The sequence below is a fragment of the Rattus norvegicus genome, chromosome 1 (genome assembly GCF_021556685.1).
Source record: "Rattus norvegicus strain SHRSP/BbbUtx chromosome 1, alternate assembly SHRSP_T2T, whole genome shotgun sequence".
Lineage (NCBI taxonomy): Eukaryota > Metazoa > Chordata > Mammalia > Rodentia > Muridae > Rattus > Rattus norvegicus.
This window is the reverse complement of record NC_141534.1, coordinates 249,771,262-249,790,000: the sequence shown is the minus strand read 5'-3', so window position 1 is coordinate 249,790,000 and position 18,739 is coordinate 249,771,262. Positions and strand designations below refer to the sequence as shown.

At 41.3% G+C, this 18,739-nt stretch overlaps 1 protein-coding gene across 8 annotated transcripts in view; it reads right to left on the bottom strand.

Annotated features, from left to right (window-relative positions):
* Cyp2c55 (cytochrome P450, family 2, subfamily c, polypeptide 55) overlaps nt 1-18,739 on the bottom strand; it is a 73,425-nt gene that overhangs the window by 18,012 nt on the left and 36,674 nt on the right. For all 8 annotated transcript variants that reach the window (XM_087641612.1, XM_087640953.1, XM_087641771.1 and 5 more), the window contains 2 exons: nt 592-748; nt 259-408 (listed from right to left, as the gene is read on the bottom strand). In XM_087641612.1, coding sequence (XP_087497738.1) covers nt 259-408; nt 592-748 — 307 coding nt within the window. The remainder of the gene's footprint in view (nt 1-258; nt 409-591; nt 749-18,739) is intronic.

Genomic DNA, 18,739 nt, shown 5'->3' with positions numbered 1-18,739 from the left:
TGTAAAATTTTAATGAGGCTTAACACTTTCTAACTTCATGATGTTCTGCTTTGAAAGCACCTGGGTCAGAATGGGATTATGTGACTATTATGCCCAAATTGTGTGCACAATCAGCATGTACAGACATGAGGACAGACAAGCAAAGCTGTGTCCTCAGGCACTAGCATATAAGCTAACAACCTCTGCCCAAAGTAGCTGGCTACCACTGCAGTGTTGAAAGGGGTATGTAGAGGAAGAGCCAGGCAAACAGGTACCCACCATTTGTTTTTCTTAGCTCTTCCACAAGACAGGAGGCTTCCTCTTGAATTCGATCCTCGATGCTCCTCTTCCCCATCCCAAAATTTCTCAAGGTCATAAGTGAGAAACGCCGAAGCTCCTTCCATTTTGTTCCATTGCTGAAAATGACCCCTACCAGAACAGGAAATGGAAGCTAAAAGGGAGAACTCAGACAAAGAAGGGAATGTCCCCTGACTACCACTTGGCTCCCTTCCTAAGAAACTTTTCCTGTCTCATCCCCACAATCTCTGACTAGGATAGATATACATATACATAAATGCACATATATACACATATGTACATAAGCACACTTACCAAGGTCATTATTCACTTTTGTAACAATTGGGAAGACACCCCGACCAGAAAACTCCTCTCCATCCAGGACTTCCTTTACCACTTCATATCCATATACTACCACAGTAGGCTTCAGTCCAAAGTACAGAGTGAATACAGGGCCATAGACTTCTGAGAACTAGAAATAAGAAAAATTATAAGTAGCAGAAGAAATATCTAGACTGATGTGAGCATCTTACTGACCACATCTGTAGTGTGCTAATCACAAATTCAAATTTAGATTCAATACATAAAAAGCTGTTTTCTATCACTTTCTTCTGCAGCATGTGTCTTGTTTACCAGAAGATTTCCAGTCAAATCAGTGTGCAAACTGCCAGAACTCTGACACTTTGAAGTATGTTTGCAGATAAAGTGAATGAGGTTGGAAGAATCTTAATTTTATTTTACTTTCCTACGGGTAAAAATTCAAGACTCAGATTTGAACCCTTCTCAGTGGACCTCTGATATTTGGGCAATGAACCAATACCTGATGTTCACACTAAAATGAATACTCAACTATGTAAGACTCTGCTTCAGGATTCTGCTGAGCTCTTCTCACAGGGTCACTCAGCCACCCCATGATAAATCCTGGAAACATATCATTTGAAAACTCTACCTAGGAAGCTCCTAAGAATCAATATGGATAACCTTAGTCAAAATGCCAAACATTGGGGATATGGAACCTGAAAAGACCACATCCCATAGCCAGAAATGGTTCCCCAGTGGAAGGATGGAGACATCGAACTACCTACAAAACTCTCAACTCAAAGTTGGTCCTGTCTAAAGAAATTCAGAGACAAGATGTAACAGAGACTGAAGAAATGGCTGACCAGCAACTGGCCAAACTTGAGACGAATCCCATGGGTAGGAAATCAATCTCTGACACAAGTATTGGTACTATGGTATGCAGACAGAAGCTTAACATAGCTGTCATCTGAGAGGCTCTACACAGCAGGTCATTGAGACAGATGCAGGTACTCACAGACAAGCACTGGACTGACCCCTAATGGAAGAGTGAGTGAGAGGCTTAAAGGCCCTGACTGGGGTGGCAATCACACAGGAAGACCAATAGTGTCAACTAATCTGGACCTCTGGAAACTCCCAGAGAATAAGAAACCAACCAAAAAGCTAGCCCAATGGATCCAGTACATATATAACAGAGAGCTGAATTGTCTGGCCTCAGTGGTAGAAGATGCACCTAATCCTGCAGAAATTTGATGCAGCATAGTGCAGGGATACCCAGGAGGGGCATCATTTCAGATGCAAAGGGGAGGGAGCCTGGAAGGAGGAATTCTGTGAGGAGGGACTGGGAAGGGGTATCATTTGGGATGTTAAAATTAATTAATAAATCCTTCTGGTTTCCACCTGCACCAGGAGATGAATGAGTCCCATGATTCTCTGTAGCCAAATACCGTGGGGAAAGAGTGGAAGTCTCCTGAACTGAACTGATCCCACAGCTCCCTGCATCCAAATCCCAAGAGGGAGAGAGCTTGACCCTCAGAAGTGAGGACAGTCCTGAGAACTCAGAGGAGACAATTACTTTCTGCCCACATTCCTGAGCCAGCAGGAAATAACCTAATGTCATCTGTGCCATTTGTGCAGAGGGACCTAGGAGTAGTTAGAGACAGGACCCTTCAGGTTTCTGCCTGGCCTAGAGCTAAGAACCAGTCACCAGGAGTACCTACACACCTGAGAGCAGAGGTAAGATGAAGTCTTCTTACCAAGCAACCTAGCTGGAGGCTTCAGGTCACACAAACCCAGGAGCAACTCTCTGTTCCCAGATCAAGTGGAAAGAAAACTGGTCTACAGGAGTGATGACACAGGTCAAGAGGAGGGTCAAGCCACTCAGAGAGACACCAAGACAAGCTAACACCAGAGAGAACCTGATGGCAAGAGGCAAGCACAGGAACCTAAGCAACAGAAAGTAAGACTACTTGGCATCATCAAAGCCCAGTTCCCCCACAAAAGCAAATACTGGATATCCAAACACACCAGAAAATGAAGATCTGAATTTAAAATCACATTTCATGATGATGATTGAGGATTGTAAGAAGGAAATAAATAACTCCCTTAAAGAAATAGAAAACAACACAAATAAACAGGTAGAAGCATATAAGAGAAAAATCCATAAAGATGTATGGGAAAACATAAACAAACAGGTGAAGGAATTGAACAAAACCATCCAGGATTTAAAAATGGAAATAGAAACAATAAAGAGAGTACAAAGGGAGACAACACTGGAGATAGAAAACCTAGGGAAGAGATCTAGAGTCATAGCTTCAAGTATCAAAAACAGAATACAAGAGATAAAAGACAGAATCTCAGGGGCAAAAGATACCATAGAAAACATTGACACAACTGTCAAAGATAATGTAAAATAGGAAAAGCTCCTGGCCCAAAATATCCAGGAAATCCAAGACACAATGAGAAGATCAAACCTAAAGATAATAGGTATAGAAGAGAGTGAAGACTCCCAAATTAAAGGGACAGTAAATATATTCAACAAAATTATAGAAGAAAACTTCCCTGACCTAAAGAAAGAGATGCCTATAAACATACAAGGAGCTTACAAAATTCAAAATAGATTGGACCACAAGAGAAATTCCTACCTTCACATAGTAGTCAAAACACCAATTGCACAAAACAAAGAAAGAACGCTAAAAGCAGTCAGGGGAAAAGTCAAGTAACATATAAAGGCAGACCTATCAGAATTACACCAGACTTCTCACCAGAGACTATGAAAGCCAGAAGATCCTGAGCAGATGTCATACAGACCATAAGAGAACACAAATGCCAGCCCAGGCTACTATATCCACCAAAACTCTCAATTAACATACATGGAGAAACCAGGATATTCTGTGACAAAACCAAATGAACACAATATCTTTCTATAAACCCAGACCTACAAAGGATAATAAATGGAAAAGCCCAACACAAGGAGGTAAACTACACCCTAGAAAAAGCAAGAAAGTAATCTCCTTGCAATGAAACAAAAAGAGAGACACACAAATATAATTCCACCTCTAACAACAAAAATAACAGGAAGTAACAATCACTACTCCTTAACATCTGTTAATATCAATAGACTCAATTCCCCCCCAAAAAAACATAGACTAACAGACTGGATGCTTAAAGAGGACGCAGTATTTTGCTACATACAGGAAATGCACCAAAGTGACAAAGACAGACACTTCCTCAGACTAAAAAGCTAGGAAAAAAATTTTTCCAAGCAAGTGGTCCCAAGAAACAAGCTGGACTAGCCATTCTAATATCAAATAAAATTGACTTTCAAACAAAAGTTATCTAAAATGATAAGGAGGGACAGTTCATATTCATCAAAGGAAAAATCTGCCAAGATGAACTCTCAGTCCTAAATGTCTGTGCTCCAAATGCAAGAGTACCTACATTCATAAAAGAAACCTTATTAAAGCTTAAAGCACACATTGCACCTCACACAATAATAGTAGGAGATTTAAACACCCCACTGTTATCAGTGGACAAATTAGGGAAACAGAAATTAAACAGATACATAGGCAGACTACCACAAGTTATAAACCAAATGGACTTAACAGATATTTATAGAACATTCCATCCTAAAACAAAAGGATATACCTCCTTCTCACCACCTCATGGTACTTTCTCCAAAACTGACCATATACTCAGTTACAAAACAGGCCTCAACAGATACAGAAAGATAGAAGTAATCCCATGCATCCTATCAGTTCACCACATACTAAGGCTGGTCTTCAATAAGGAAAGAATGCCCACATATACATGGAAGCTGAAAAATGCTCTACTCAATGATAACTTGGTCAAGGAAGAAATAAAGAAATTAAAGACTTCTTAGAATTTAATGAAAATGAAGGTACAACATACCCAACTTATGGGACACAATAAAAGCAGTGCTAAGAGGAGAATTCATACCTCTGAGTGCCTCGAAAAAGAAACAAGAGAGAGCATATGTCAGCAGCTGGACAGCACACCTAAAGCTCTAGAACAAAGAGAAGCAAATGCACCCAAGAGGAGTAGAAGGCAGGAAATAATCAAAATCAGAGCTGAAATCAACCGAGTAGAAACAAAAAGGGCTATACAAAGAATCAACAAAACCAGTAGCTGGTACTTTGAGAAAATCAACAAGATAGATAAATCTTTAGCCAGACTAACCAGAGGGCACAGAGAGTGTGACCAACTTAACAAAATCAGAAATGAAAAGGGAGACAAAACAGATCCTGAGGAAAATCAAAAAATCAGATCCTACTACAAAAGTCTATATTCAACAAAACTGGTAAATCTGGAGAAAAAGGACAATTTTGTAAACAAATAAGAGGTACCAAAGTCAAATCAAAATCAGATAAACCATCTGAACAAACCCATAACTCCTAGAGAAAGAGAAGAAGTTTTTAAAAGTCTCCCAACCAGAGAATAGGGAGGCAAAGTTTAGAACAGAGGCTGAAGGAACACCCATTCAGAGCCTGCCCCACATGTGGCCCATACATCTACAGCCACCAAACTAGATAAGATGGATGAAGCAAAGTAGTGCAAGCTGACAGGAACTGGATGTAGATCTCTCCTGGGAGACAGAGCCAGAATACAGCAAATACATAGGCAAATGCCAGCAGCAAACCACCGAACTGAGAACATGACCTCTGTTGAAGATTCAGAGAAAGGACTGAAAGAGCTTGAAGGGGCATGAGACCCCATATGAACAACAATGCCAAACAACCAGAGCTTCCAGGGACTGAGCCACTCCCCAAAGAGTATACATGGGCTGACCCTGGGCTCCAACTGCATCGGTAACAATGAATAGCCTAGTAAGAGCACCAGTGGAAGGGGAAGCCCTTGGTCCTGCCAAGACTGAACCCCCAGTGAACGTGATTGTTGGGGGGGAGGGCGTTAATGGGGGGAAGATGGGGAGGGGAACACCCATATAGAAGAGAAGGAGAGGGGTTAGGGGGATGTTTACTTGGAAACCAGGAAAGGGAATAACAATTGAAATGCAAATAAGAAATACCCAATTTAATAAAGATGGGGGGGGGAGTCTCCCAACCAAAAACAGCCGAGAACCTAATGGGTTTAGTGCAGAATTCTATCAGACCTTCATAGAAGACCTCATACCAATACTGTCCAAACTATTCCACAAAATAGAAACAGAGGGAGCACTACCCAATTCCTTCTATGAAGCCACAATTACATTTACACCAAAATCACACAAAGACCCAACAAACAAAGGGAACTTCAGACCAATTTCCCTTATGAATATTGATGCAAAAATACTCAGTAAAATTCTCATAAACCAAATCCAAGAACACATCAAAACGATCATCCATCATGATCAATTGGCTTCTTTTCAAGGATGCAAGGATATTTCAATATGTAGAGACCCACGTTAAAAACAAACAAAGAGATTTAGCAGGAGTCCCAAACCTGCAGATCCCTGCCTGCAGCTCACTGCTCCCAAACCAGGTGGGAGAGAGCCCTCACCGCCTGGTCAGGTGGGCACTCCTGAGACTGCAGAGCGGGACCACTAACACTGCCCACCCCTGCCCACATCCCTGGCCCAAGAGGAAACTGTATATGGCCTCTGGGTTCCCTTGGATAAGGGCACAGGAGCAGCAGGTCCCCTGCGTCTGAGACACCGACAGAACCTAAAGGGACCGACCGGATAAACAGTTCTCTGCACCCAAATCCCGTGGGAGGGAAAACTAAACCTTCAGAGAGGCAGACACGCCTGGAAAACCAGAAGAGACTGCACTCTGCACACATTACTGATTCCAGAGGAAAACACCAAATGCCATCTGGAACCCTGGTGCACGGAAGCTCCCGGAAAGGGTGGCACAGATCTTCCTGGTTGCGGCCGCCACAGAGAGCTCATAAACAACACCCCACGAGCAAACTTGAGCCTCAGGACCACAGGTAAGACCAAATTTTCTGCTGCAAGCGACCTGCCTGGTGAACTCAAGACACAGGCCCCCAGGAACAGATGAAGACCTGTACATAGGAAAACCTACATGCCCAAACGCAGAACACTCTGTCCCCATAACTGGCTGAAAGAAAACAGGTCTACAGCACTCCTGACACACAGGCTTATAGGACAGTCTAGCCACTGTCAGAAAGAGCAGAACAAAGTAACACTACAGATGATCTGATGGCGAGAGGAAAGCCCAGGAACCCAAGCAACAGAAACCAAGACTACATGGCATCATCAGAGCCCAATTCTCCCACCAAAGCAAACACAGAATATCCAAACACACTAGAAAAGCAAGCTCTAGTTTCAAAATCATATTTGATCATGATGCTGGAGGACTGCAAGAAAGACATGAAGATCACACTTAGAAAAACACAGGAAAACATTAATAAACAGTAGAAGCCTACAGAGCAGAATCGCAAAATTTCCTGAAAGAATTCCAGGAAAACATAAATAAACAAGTAGAAGCCCATAGAGAAGAGTCACAAAAATCCCTGAAAGATTTCCAGGAAAAGACAATCAAACAGTTGAAGGAATTAAAAATGGAAATAGAAGCAATCAAGAAACAGCACATGGGGGGGGGCTGGGGATTTAGCTCAGTGGTAGAGCGCTTACCTAGGAAGCCCAAGGCCCTCGGTTTGGTCCCCAGCTCCAAAAAAAAAGAACCAAAAAAAAAAAAAAGAAAGAAAGAAACAGCACATGGAAACAACCCTGGATATAGAAAATCAAAAGAAGAGACAAGGAGCTGTAGATACGAGGTTCATCAACAGAATAAAAGAGATGGAAGAGAGAATCTCAGGAGCAGAAGATTCCATAGAAATCATGGACTCAACTGTCAAAGATAATGTAAAGCAGAAAAAGCTACTGGTCCAAAACATACAGGAAATCCAGGACTCAATGAGAACATCAAACCTAAGGATAATAGGTATAGAAGAGAGTGAAGACTCCCAGCTCAAAGGACCAGTAAATATCTTCAACAAAATCATAGAAGAAAACTTCCCTAAACTAAAGAAAGAGATACCCATAGGCATACAAGAAGCCTACAGAACTCAAAATAGATTGGACCAGAAAAGAAACTCCTCCCATCAAATAATAGTCCAAACACCAAACGCACAAAATAAAGAAAGAATACTAAAAGCAGTAAGGGAAAAAGGTCAAGTAACATATAAAGGCAGACCTATCAGAATCACACCAGACTTTTCGCCAGAGACTATGAAAACCAGAAGATCCTGGACAGATGTCATACAGACCCTAAGAGAACACAAATGCCAGCCCAGGTTACTGTATCCTGCAAAACTCTCAATTAACATAGATGGAGAAACCAAGATATTCCATGGCAAAACCAAATTTACACAATATCTTTCTACAAATCCAACACTACAAAGGATAATAAATGGTAAAGCCAAACATAAGGAAGCAAGCTATACCCTAGAAGAAGCAAGAAAACTAATCGTCTTGGCAACAAAACAAAGAGAAGAAAAGCACACAAGCATAATCTCACATCCAAATATGAATATAACAGGAAGCAATAATAACTATTCCTTAATATCTCTCAACATCAATGGTCTCAATTCCCCAATAAAAAGACATAGATTAACAAACTGGATATACAATGAGGACCCTGCATTCTGCTGACTACTGGAAACACACCTCAGAGACAAAGACAGACACTACCTCAGACTGAAAGGCTGGAAATCAACTTTCAAAGCAAATGGTCGGAAGAAGCAAGCTGGAGTAGCCATTCTAATATCAAATAAAATCAATTTTCAACTAAAAGTCATCAAAAAAGATAAGGAAGGACACTTTATATTCATCAAAGGAAAAATCCACCAAGATGAACTCTCAATCCTAAATATCTATGCCCCAAACACAAGGGCACCTACATACATAAAAGAAACTTTACTAAAGCTCAAAACACACATTGCACCTCACACAATAATAGTGGGAGATTTCAACACCCCACTCTCATCAATGGACAGATCATGGAAACAGAAATTAAACAGAGACGTAGACAAAGAGAAGTCATGAGCCAAATGGACTTAACGGATATTTATAGAACATTCTATCCTAAAGCAAAAGGATATACCTTCTTCTCAGCTCCTCATGGTACTTTCTCCAAAACTGACCATATAATTGGTCAAAAAACGGGCCTCAACAGGTACAGAAAGATAGAAATAATGCTATGCGTGCTATCAGACCACCACGGCCTAAAACTGGTCTTCAATAACAATAAGGGAAGAATGCCCACATATACGTGGAAATTGAACAATGCTCTACTCAATGATAACCTGGTCAAGGAAGAAATAAAGAAAGAAATTAAAAACTTTTTAGAATTTAATGAAAATGAAGGTACAACATACCCAAACTTATGGGACACAATGAAAGCCGTGCTAAGAGGAAAACTCATAGCGCTGAGTGCCTGCAGAAAGAAACAGGAAAGAGCATATGTCAGCAGCTTGACAGCACACCTAAAAGCTCTAGAACAAAAAGAAGCAAATACACCCAGGAGGAGTAGAAGGCAGGAAATAATCAAACTCAGAGCTGAAATCAACCAAGTAGAAACAAAAAGGACCATAGAAAGAATCAACAGAACCAAAAGCTGGTTCTTTGAGAAAATCAACAAGATAGATAAACCCTTAGCCAGACTAACGAGAGGACACAGAGAGTGTGTCCAAATTAACAAAATCAGAAATGAAAAGGGAGACATAACTACAGATTCAGAGGAAATTCAAAAAAACATCAGATCTTACTATAAAAGCCTATATTCAACAAAACTTGAAAATCTACAGGAAATGGACAATTTCCTAGACAGATACCAGATACCAAAGTTAAATCAGGAACAGATAAACCAGTTAAACAACCCCATACCTCCTAAGGAAATAGAAGCAGTCATTAAAGGTCTCCCAACCAAAAAGAGCCCAGGTCCAGACGGGGTTAGTGCAGAATTCTATCAAACCTTCATAGAAGACCTCATACCAATATTATCCAAACTAATCCACAAAATTGAAACAGATGGATCACTCCCGAATTCCTTCTATGAAGGCACAATTACTCTTATACCTAAACCACACAAAGACCCAAAAAAGAAAGAGAACTTCAGACCAATTTCCCTTATGAATAACAACGCAAAAATACTCAATAAAATTCTGGCAAACCGAATCCAAGAGCACATCAAAACAATCATCCACCATGATCAAGTAGGCTTCAACCCAGGCATGCAGGGATGGTTTAATATACGGAAAACCATCAACGTGATCCATTATATAAACAAACTGAAAGAACAAAACCACATGATCATTTCATTAGATGCTGAGAAAGCATTTGACAAAATTCAACACCCCTTCATGATAAAAGTCCTGGAAAGAATGGGAATTCAAGGCCCATACCTAAACATAGTAAAAGCCATATACAACAAACCAGTTGCTAACATTAAATTAATGGAGAGAAACTTGAAGCAATCCCACTAAAATCAGGGACTAGACAAGGCTGCCCACTCTCTCCCTACTTATTCAATATACTTCTTGAAGTTCTAGCCAGAGCAAATCAGACAACAAAAAAAGGTCAAGGGGATACAGATCGGAAAAAAAGAAGTCAAAATATCACTATTTGCAGATGATATGATAGTTTATTTAAGTGATCCCAAAAGTTCCACCAGAGAACTACTAAAGCTGATAAACAACTTCAGCAAAGTGGCTGGGTATAAAATTAACTCAAATAAATCAGTTGCCTTCCTCTATACAAAAGAGAAACAAGCCAAGAAAGAAATTAGGGAAACGAGACCCTTCATAATAGACCCAAATAATATAAAGTACCTCGGTGTGACTTTAACCAAGCAAGTAAAAGATCTGTACAATAAGAACTTCAAGACACTGAAGAAAGAAATTGAAGAAGAACTCAGAAGATGGAAAGATATCCCATGCTCATGGATTGGCAGGATTAACATAGTAAAAATGGCCATTTTACTAAAAGCGATCTACAGATTCAATGCAATCCCCATCAAAATACCAATCCAATTCTTCAAAGAGTTACACAGAACAATTTGCAAATCCATCTGGAATGACAAAAAACCCAGGATAGCTAAAACTATCCTCAACAATAAAAGGACTTCAGGGGGAATCACTATCCCTGAACTGAAGCAGTATTACAGAGCAATAGTGATAAAAACTGAAAGGTATTGGTACAGAAACAGACAGATAGACCAATGAAATAGAATTGAAGACCCAGAAATGAACCCACACACCTATGGGCACCTGATTTTTGACAAAGGTGCTGAAACCATTCAATGGAAAAAAGATAGCATTTTCAGCAAATGGTGCTGGTTCAACTAGAGGTCAACATGTAGAAGAATGCAGATTGATCCATGCTTATCACCCTGTACAAAGCTTAAATCCAAGTGGATCAAGGACCTCCACATCAAACCTGATACACTCAAACTAATAGAAGAAAAACTAGGGAAGCACCTGGAACACATGGGCGCTGGAAAAAATTTCCTGAACAAAACACCAATGGCTTATGCTCTAAGATCAAGAATCGACAAATGGGATCTCATAAAACTGCAAAGCTTCTGTAAGGCAAAGGACACTGTGGTTAGGACAAATCGGCAACCAACAGATTGGGAAAAGATCTTTACCAATCCTACAACAGATAAAGGCCTTATATCCAAAATATACAAAGAACTCAAGAAGTTAGACCGCAGGGAGACAAATAACCCTATTAAAAATGGGGTTCAGAGGGCTGGAGAGATGGCTCAGCAGTTAAGAGCACTCGACTGCTCTTCCAGAGGTCCTGAGTTCAAAACCCAGCAACCACATGGTGGCTCACAACCATCTGTAAAGAGATCCGATGCCCGCTTCTGGTGTATCTGAAGACAGCTACAGTGTACTTATATATAATAAATGAATAAATAAATCTTAAAAAAATGGGGTTCAGAGCTAAACAAAGAATTCACAGCTGAGGAATGCCGAATGGCTGAGAAACACCCAAAGAAATATTCAACATCTTTAGTCATAAGGGAAATGCAAATCAAAACAACCCTGAGATTTCACCTCACACCAGTGAGAAGGGCTAAGATCAAAAGCTCAGATGACAGCAGATGCTGGAGAGGATGCGGAGAAAGAGGAACACTCCTCCATTGTTAGTGGGATTGCAGACTGGTACAACCATTCTGGAAATCATTCTGGAGGTTCCTCAGAAAATTGGACATTGAACTACCTGAGGATCCAGCTATACCTCTCTTGGGCATATACCCAAAAGATGCCCCAACATATAAAAAAGACACATGCTCCACTATGTTCATCGCAGCCTTGTTTATAATAGCCAGAAGCTGGAAAGATCCCAGATGCCCTTCAACAGAGGAATGGATACAGAAAATGTGGTACATCTACACAATGGAATATTACTCAGCTATCAAAAACAACGAGTTTGAGTTCTCTGCACCCAAATCCCGTGGGAGGGAGAGCTAAACCTTCAGAGAGGCAGACAAGCCTGGGAAACCAGAAGAGACTGCTCCCTGCACACACATCTCGGACGCCAGAGGAAAAAGCCAAAGACCATCTGGAACCCTGGTGCACTGAACCTCCCGGAAGGGGCGGCACAGGTCTTCCTACTAGCTGCCGCTGCAGAGAGCCCGTGGGCAGCACCCCACGAGCGAACTTGAGCCTCGGGACCAAAGGTAAGACCAACTTTTCTGCTGCAAGAAAGCTGCCTGGTGAGCTTGGGACACACGGAAGCAGAATTCCTCTAGGACCGGGCACGTTCTGTGTTTACCGAAAGTCCCACACCCGGGGATCCCGGCCCGCAGCAGCTCTCTGCTCCCAGACCCGGTGAGAGAGAGACCCAATCGCCTGGTCAGGTGGGCACTCCTGAGGCTGCAGAGCGGAAGAGACCACCAACACTGCTCACCCCTGCCCACATCCCTGGCCCAAGATGAAACTGTATAAGGCCTCTGGGCTCCGGTGGGGGAGGGCCCAGGAGCGGCAGGACCCCTGCCTGAGACACCGCCCGAACCTGAAGGAAACAGACCGGATAAACAGTTCTCTGCACCCAAATCCCATGGGAGGGAGAGCTAAACCTTCAGAGAGGCAGACAAGCCTGGGAAACCAGAAGAGACTGCTCCCTGCACACACATCTCGGACGCCAGAGGAAAAAGCCAAAGACCATCTGAAACCCTGGTGCACTGAAGCTCCCAGAAGGGGCGGCACAGGTCTTCCTGCTTGCTACCGCTGCAGAGAGCCCGTGGGCAGCACCCCATGAGCGAACTTGAGCCTCGGGACCACAGTTAAGACCAAATTTTCTGCTGCAAGAAAGCTGCCTGGTGAACTCAAGACACAGGCCCACAGGAACAGGTGAAGACCTGTAGAGAGGAAAAACTACACGCCCGAAAGAAGAACACTCTGTCCCCATAACTGACTGAAAGAGAGGAAAACAGGTCTACAGCACTCCTGACACACAGGCTTATAGGACAGTCTAGCCACTGTCAGAAATAGCAGAACAAAGTAACACTAGAGATAATCTGATGGCGAGAGGCAAGCGCAGGAACCCAAGCAACAGAAACCAAGACTACATGGCACCATCGGAGCCCAATTCTCCCATCAAAACAAACATGGAATATCCAAACACACCAGAAAAGCAAGTTCTAGTTTCAAAATCATTTTTGATCATGATGCTGGAGGACTTCAAGAAAGACGTGAAGAACTCCCTTAGAGAACAAGTAGAAGCCTACAGAGAGGAATCCCAAAAATGCCTGAAAGAATTCCAGGAAAACATAAATAAACAAGCAGAAGCCCATAGAGAGGAGACACAAAAATCCCTGAAAGAATTCCAGGAAAACACAATCAAACAGTTGAAGGAATTAAAAATGGAAATAGAAGCAATCAAGAAAGAACACAGGGAAACAACCCTGGATATAGAAAACCAAAAGAAGAGACAAGGAGCTGTAGATACAAGCTTCACCAACAGAATACAAGAGATGGAAGAGAGAATCTCAGGAGCAGAAGATTCCATAGAAATCATGGACTCAACTGTCAAAGATAATGTAAAGCAGAAAAAGCTACTGGTCCAAAACATACAGGAAATCCAGGACTCAATGAGAACATCAAACCTAAGGATAATAGGTATAGAAGAGAGTGAAGACTCCCAGCTCAAAGGACCAGTAAATATCTTCAACAAAATCATAGAAGAAAACTTCCCTAACCTAAAAAAAGAGATACCCATAGACATACAAGAAGCCTACAGAACACCAAATAGATTGGACCAGAAAAGAAACACCTCCCGCCACATAATTGTCAAAACACCAAACGCACAAAATAAAGAAAGAATATTAAAAGCAGTAAGGGAAAAAGGTCAAGTAACATATAAAGGTAGACCTATCAGAATCACACCAGACTTCTCGCCAGAAACTATGAAGGCCAGAAGATCCTGGACTGATGTTATACAGACCCTAAGAGAACACAAATGGCAGCCCAGGTTACTGTATCCAGCAAAACTCTCAATTAACATTGATGGAGAAACCAAGATATTCCATGACAAAACCAAATTTACACAATATCTTTCTACAAATCCAGCACTACAAAAAATAATAAATGGTAAAGCCCAACATAAGGAGGCAAGCTATACCCTAGAAGAAGCAAGAAACTAATCGTCTTGGCAACGAAACAAAGTGAATGAAAGCACACAAACATAACCTTATATCCAAATATGAATGTAACGGGAAGCAATAATCACTATTCCTTAATATCTCTCAATATCAATGGCCTCAACTCCCCAATAAAAAGACATAGGTTAACAAACTGGATACGCAACGAGGACCCTGCATTCTGCTGCCTACAGGAAACACACCTCAGAGACAAAGACAGACACTACCTCAGAGTGAAAGGCTGGAAAACAACTTTCCAAGCAAATCGTCAGAAGAAGAAAGCTGGAGTAGCCATTCTAATATCAAATAAAATCAATTTCCAACTAAAAGTCATCAAAAAAGATAAGGAAGGACACTTCATATTCATCAAAGGAAAAATCCACCAAGATGAACTCTCAATCCTAAATATCTATGCCCCAAATACAAGGGCACCTACATACGTAAAAGAAACCTTACTAAAGCTCAAAACACACATTGCACCTCACACAATAATAGTGGGAGATTTCAACACCCCACTCTCATCAATGGACAGATCATGGAAACAGAAATTAAACAGTGATGTCGACAGACTAATAGAAGTCATGAGCCAAATGGACTTAACGGATATTTATAGAACATTCTATCCTAAAGCAAAAGGATATACCTTCTTCTCAGCTCCTCATGGTACTTTCTCCAAAATTGACCGTATAATTGGTCAAAAAACGGGCCTCAACAGGTACAGAAAGATAGAAATAATCCCATGCGTGCTATCGGACCACCACGGCCTAAAACTGGTCTTCAATAACAATAAAAGAAGAATGCCCACATATACGTGGAAATTGAACAATGCTCTACTCAATGATAACCTGGTCAAGGAAGAAATAAAGAAAGAAATTAAAAACTTTTTAGAATTTAATGAAAATGAAGGTACAACATACCCAAACTTATGGGACACAATGAAAGCCGTGCTAAGAGGAAAACTCATAGCGCTGAGTGCCTGCAGAAAGAAACAGGAAAGAGCATATGTCAGCAGCTTGACAGCACACCTAAAAGCTCTAGAACAAAAAGAAGCAAATACACCCAGGAGGAGTAGAAGGCAGGAAATAATCAAACTCAGAGCTGAAATCAACCAAGTAGAAACAAAAAGGACCATAGAAAGAATCAACAGAACCAAAGGCTGGTTCTTTGAGAAAATCAACAAGATAGATAAACCCTTAGCCAGACTAACGAGAGGACACAGAGAGTGTGTCCAAATTAACAAAATCAGAAATGAAAAGGGAGACATAACTACAGATTCAGAGGAAATTCAAAAAATCATCAGATCTTACTATAAAAACCTATATTCAACAAAACTTGAAAATCTTCAGGAAATGGACAATTTCCTAGACAGATACCAGGTATCGAAGTTAAATCAGGAACAGATAAACCAGTTAAACAACCCCATAACTCCTAAGGAAATAGAAGCAGTCATTAAAGGTCTCCCAACCAAAAAGAGCCCAGGTCCAGACGGGTTTAGTGCAGAATTCTATCAAACCTTCATAGAAGACCTTATACCAATATTATACAAACTATTCCACAAAACTGAAACAGATGGAGCACTACCGAATTCCTTCTACGAAGCCACATTTACTCTTATACCTAAACCACACAAAGACACAACAAAGAAAGAGAACTTCAGACCAATTTCCCTTATGAATATCGACGCAAAAATACTCAATAAAATTCTGGCAAACCGAATTCAAGAGCACATCAAAACAATCATCCACCATGATCAAGTAGGCTTCATCCCAGGCATGCAGGGATGGTTTAATATATGGAAAACCATCAATGTGATCCATTATATAAACAAACTGAAAGAACAGAACCACATGATCATTTCATTAGATGCTGAGAAAGCATTTGACAAAATTCACCACCCCTTCATGATAAAAGTCCTGGAAAGAATAGGAATTCAAGGCCCATACCTAAACATAGTAAAAGCCATATACAGCAAACCAGTTGCTAACATTAAACTAAATGGAGAGAAACTTGAAGCAATCCCACTAAAATCCGGGACTAGACAAGGCTGCCCACTCTCTCCCTACTTATTCAATATAGTTCTTGAAGTTCTAGCCAGAGCAATCAGACAACAAAAGGAGATCAAGGGGATACAGATCGGAAAAGAAGAGGTCAAAATATCACTATTTGCAGGTGACATGATAGTATATTTAAGTGATCCCAAAAGTTCCACCAGAGAACTACTAAAGCTGATAAACAACTTCAGCAAAGTGCCTGGGTATAAAATTAACTCAAATAAATCAGTTGCCTTCCTCTATACAAAAGAGAAACAAGCCGAGAAAGAAATTAGGGAAATGACACCCTTCATAATAGACCCAAATAATATAAAGTACCTCGGTGTGACTTTAACCAAGCAAGTAAAAGATCTGTACAATAAGAACTTCAAGACACTGAGGAAAGAAATTGAAGAAGACCTCAGAAGATGGAAAGATATCCCATGCTCATGGATTGGCAGGATTAATATAGTAAAAATGGCCATTTTACCAAAAGCAATCTACAGATTCAATGCAATCCCCATCAAAATACCAATCCAATTCTTCAAAGAGTTAGACAGAACATTTGCAAATTCATCTGGAATAACAAAAAACCCAGGATAGCTAAAGCTATCCTCAACAATAAAAGGACTTCAGTGGGAATCACTATCCCTGAACTCAAGCAGTATTACACAGCAATAGTGATAAAAACTGCATGGTATTCGTACAGAGACAGACAGATAGACCAATGGAATAGAATTGAAGACCCAGAAATGAACCCACACACCTATGGTCACTTGATTTTTGACAAAGGAGCCAAAAACATCCAATGGAAAAAGATAGCATTTTCAGCAAATGGTGCTGGTTCAACTGGAGGGCAACATGTAGAAGAATGCAGATCGATCCATCCTTATCATCCTGTACAAAGCTTAAGTCCAAGTGGATCAAGGACCTCCACATCAAACCTGATACACTCAAACTAATAGAAGAAAAACTAGGGAAGCATCTGGAACACATGGGCACTGGAAAAAATTTCCTGAACAAAACACCAATGGCTTACGCTCTAAGATCAAGAATCGACAAATGGTATCTCATAAAACTGCAAAGCTTCTGTAAGGCAAAGGACACTGTGGTTAGGACAAAACAGCAACCAACAGATTGGGAAAAGATCTTTACCAATCCTACAACAGATAGAGGCCTTATATCCAAAATATACAAAGAACTCAAGAAGTTAGACCGCAGGGAAACAAATAACCCTATTAAAAAATGGGGTTCAGAGCTAAACAAAGAATTCACAGCTGAGGAATGCCGAATGGCTGAGAAACACCTAAAGAAATGTTCCACATCTTTAGTCATAAGGGAAATGCAAATCAAAACAACCCTGAGATTTCACCTCACACCAGTGAGAATGGCTAAGATCAAAAACTCAGGTGACAGCAGATGCTGGAGAGGATGTGGAGACAGAGGAACACTCCTCCATTGTTGGTGGGACTGCAGACTGGCAAAACCATTCTGGAAATCAGTCTGGAGGTTCCTCAGAAAATTGGACATTGAACTGCCTGAGGATCCAGCTATACCTCTCTTGGGCATATACCCAAAAGATGCCTCAACATATAAAAGAGACACGTGCTCCACTATGTTCATCGCAGCCTTATTTATAATAGCCAGAAAATGGAAAGAACCCAGATGCCCTTCAACAGAGGAATGGATACAGAGAATGTGGTACATCTATACAATGGAATATTAGTCAGCTCTCAAAAACAACGAGTTTATGAAATTCGTAAGCAAATGGTTGGAACTGGAAAATATCACCCAATCACAGAAAGACATACATGGTATGCACTCATTGATAAGTGACTATTAGCCCAAATGCTTGAATTACCCTAGATCCCTAGAACAAACTAAACTCAAGACGGATGATCAAAATGTGAATGCTTCACTCCTTCTTTAAATGAGGAAAAAGAATACCCTTGGCAGGGAAGGGAGAGGCAAAGATTAAAACAGAGACTGAAGGAACAGCCATTCAGAGCCTGCCCCACATGTGGCCCATACATATACAGCCACCCAATTAGACAAGATGGATGAAGCAAAGAAGTGCAGACTGACAGGAGCCTGATGTAGATCGCTCCTGAGAGACACAGCCAGAATACAGCAAATACAGAGGCGAATGCCAGCAGCAAACCACTGAACTGAGAATAGGACCCCCGTTGAAGGAATCAGAGAAAGAACTGAAAGAGCTTGAAGGGGCTCGAGACCCCATATGTACAACAATGTCAAGCAACCAGAGCTTCCAGGGACTAAGCCACTACCTAAAGACTATACATGGACTGACCCTGGACTCTGACCTCATAGGTAGCAATGAATATCCTAGTAAGAGCACCAGTGGAAGGGGAAACCCTGGGTCCTGCTAAGACTGAACCCCCAGTGAACTAGACTGTGGGGGGGAGGGCGGCAGTGGGGGGAAGGTTGGGAGGGGAACACCCATAAGGAAGGGGAGTGGGGAGGGGGATGTTTGCCCGGAAA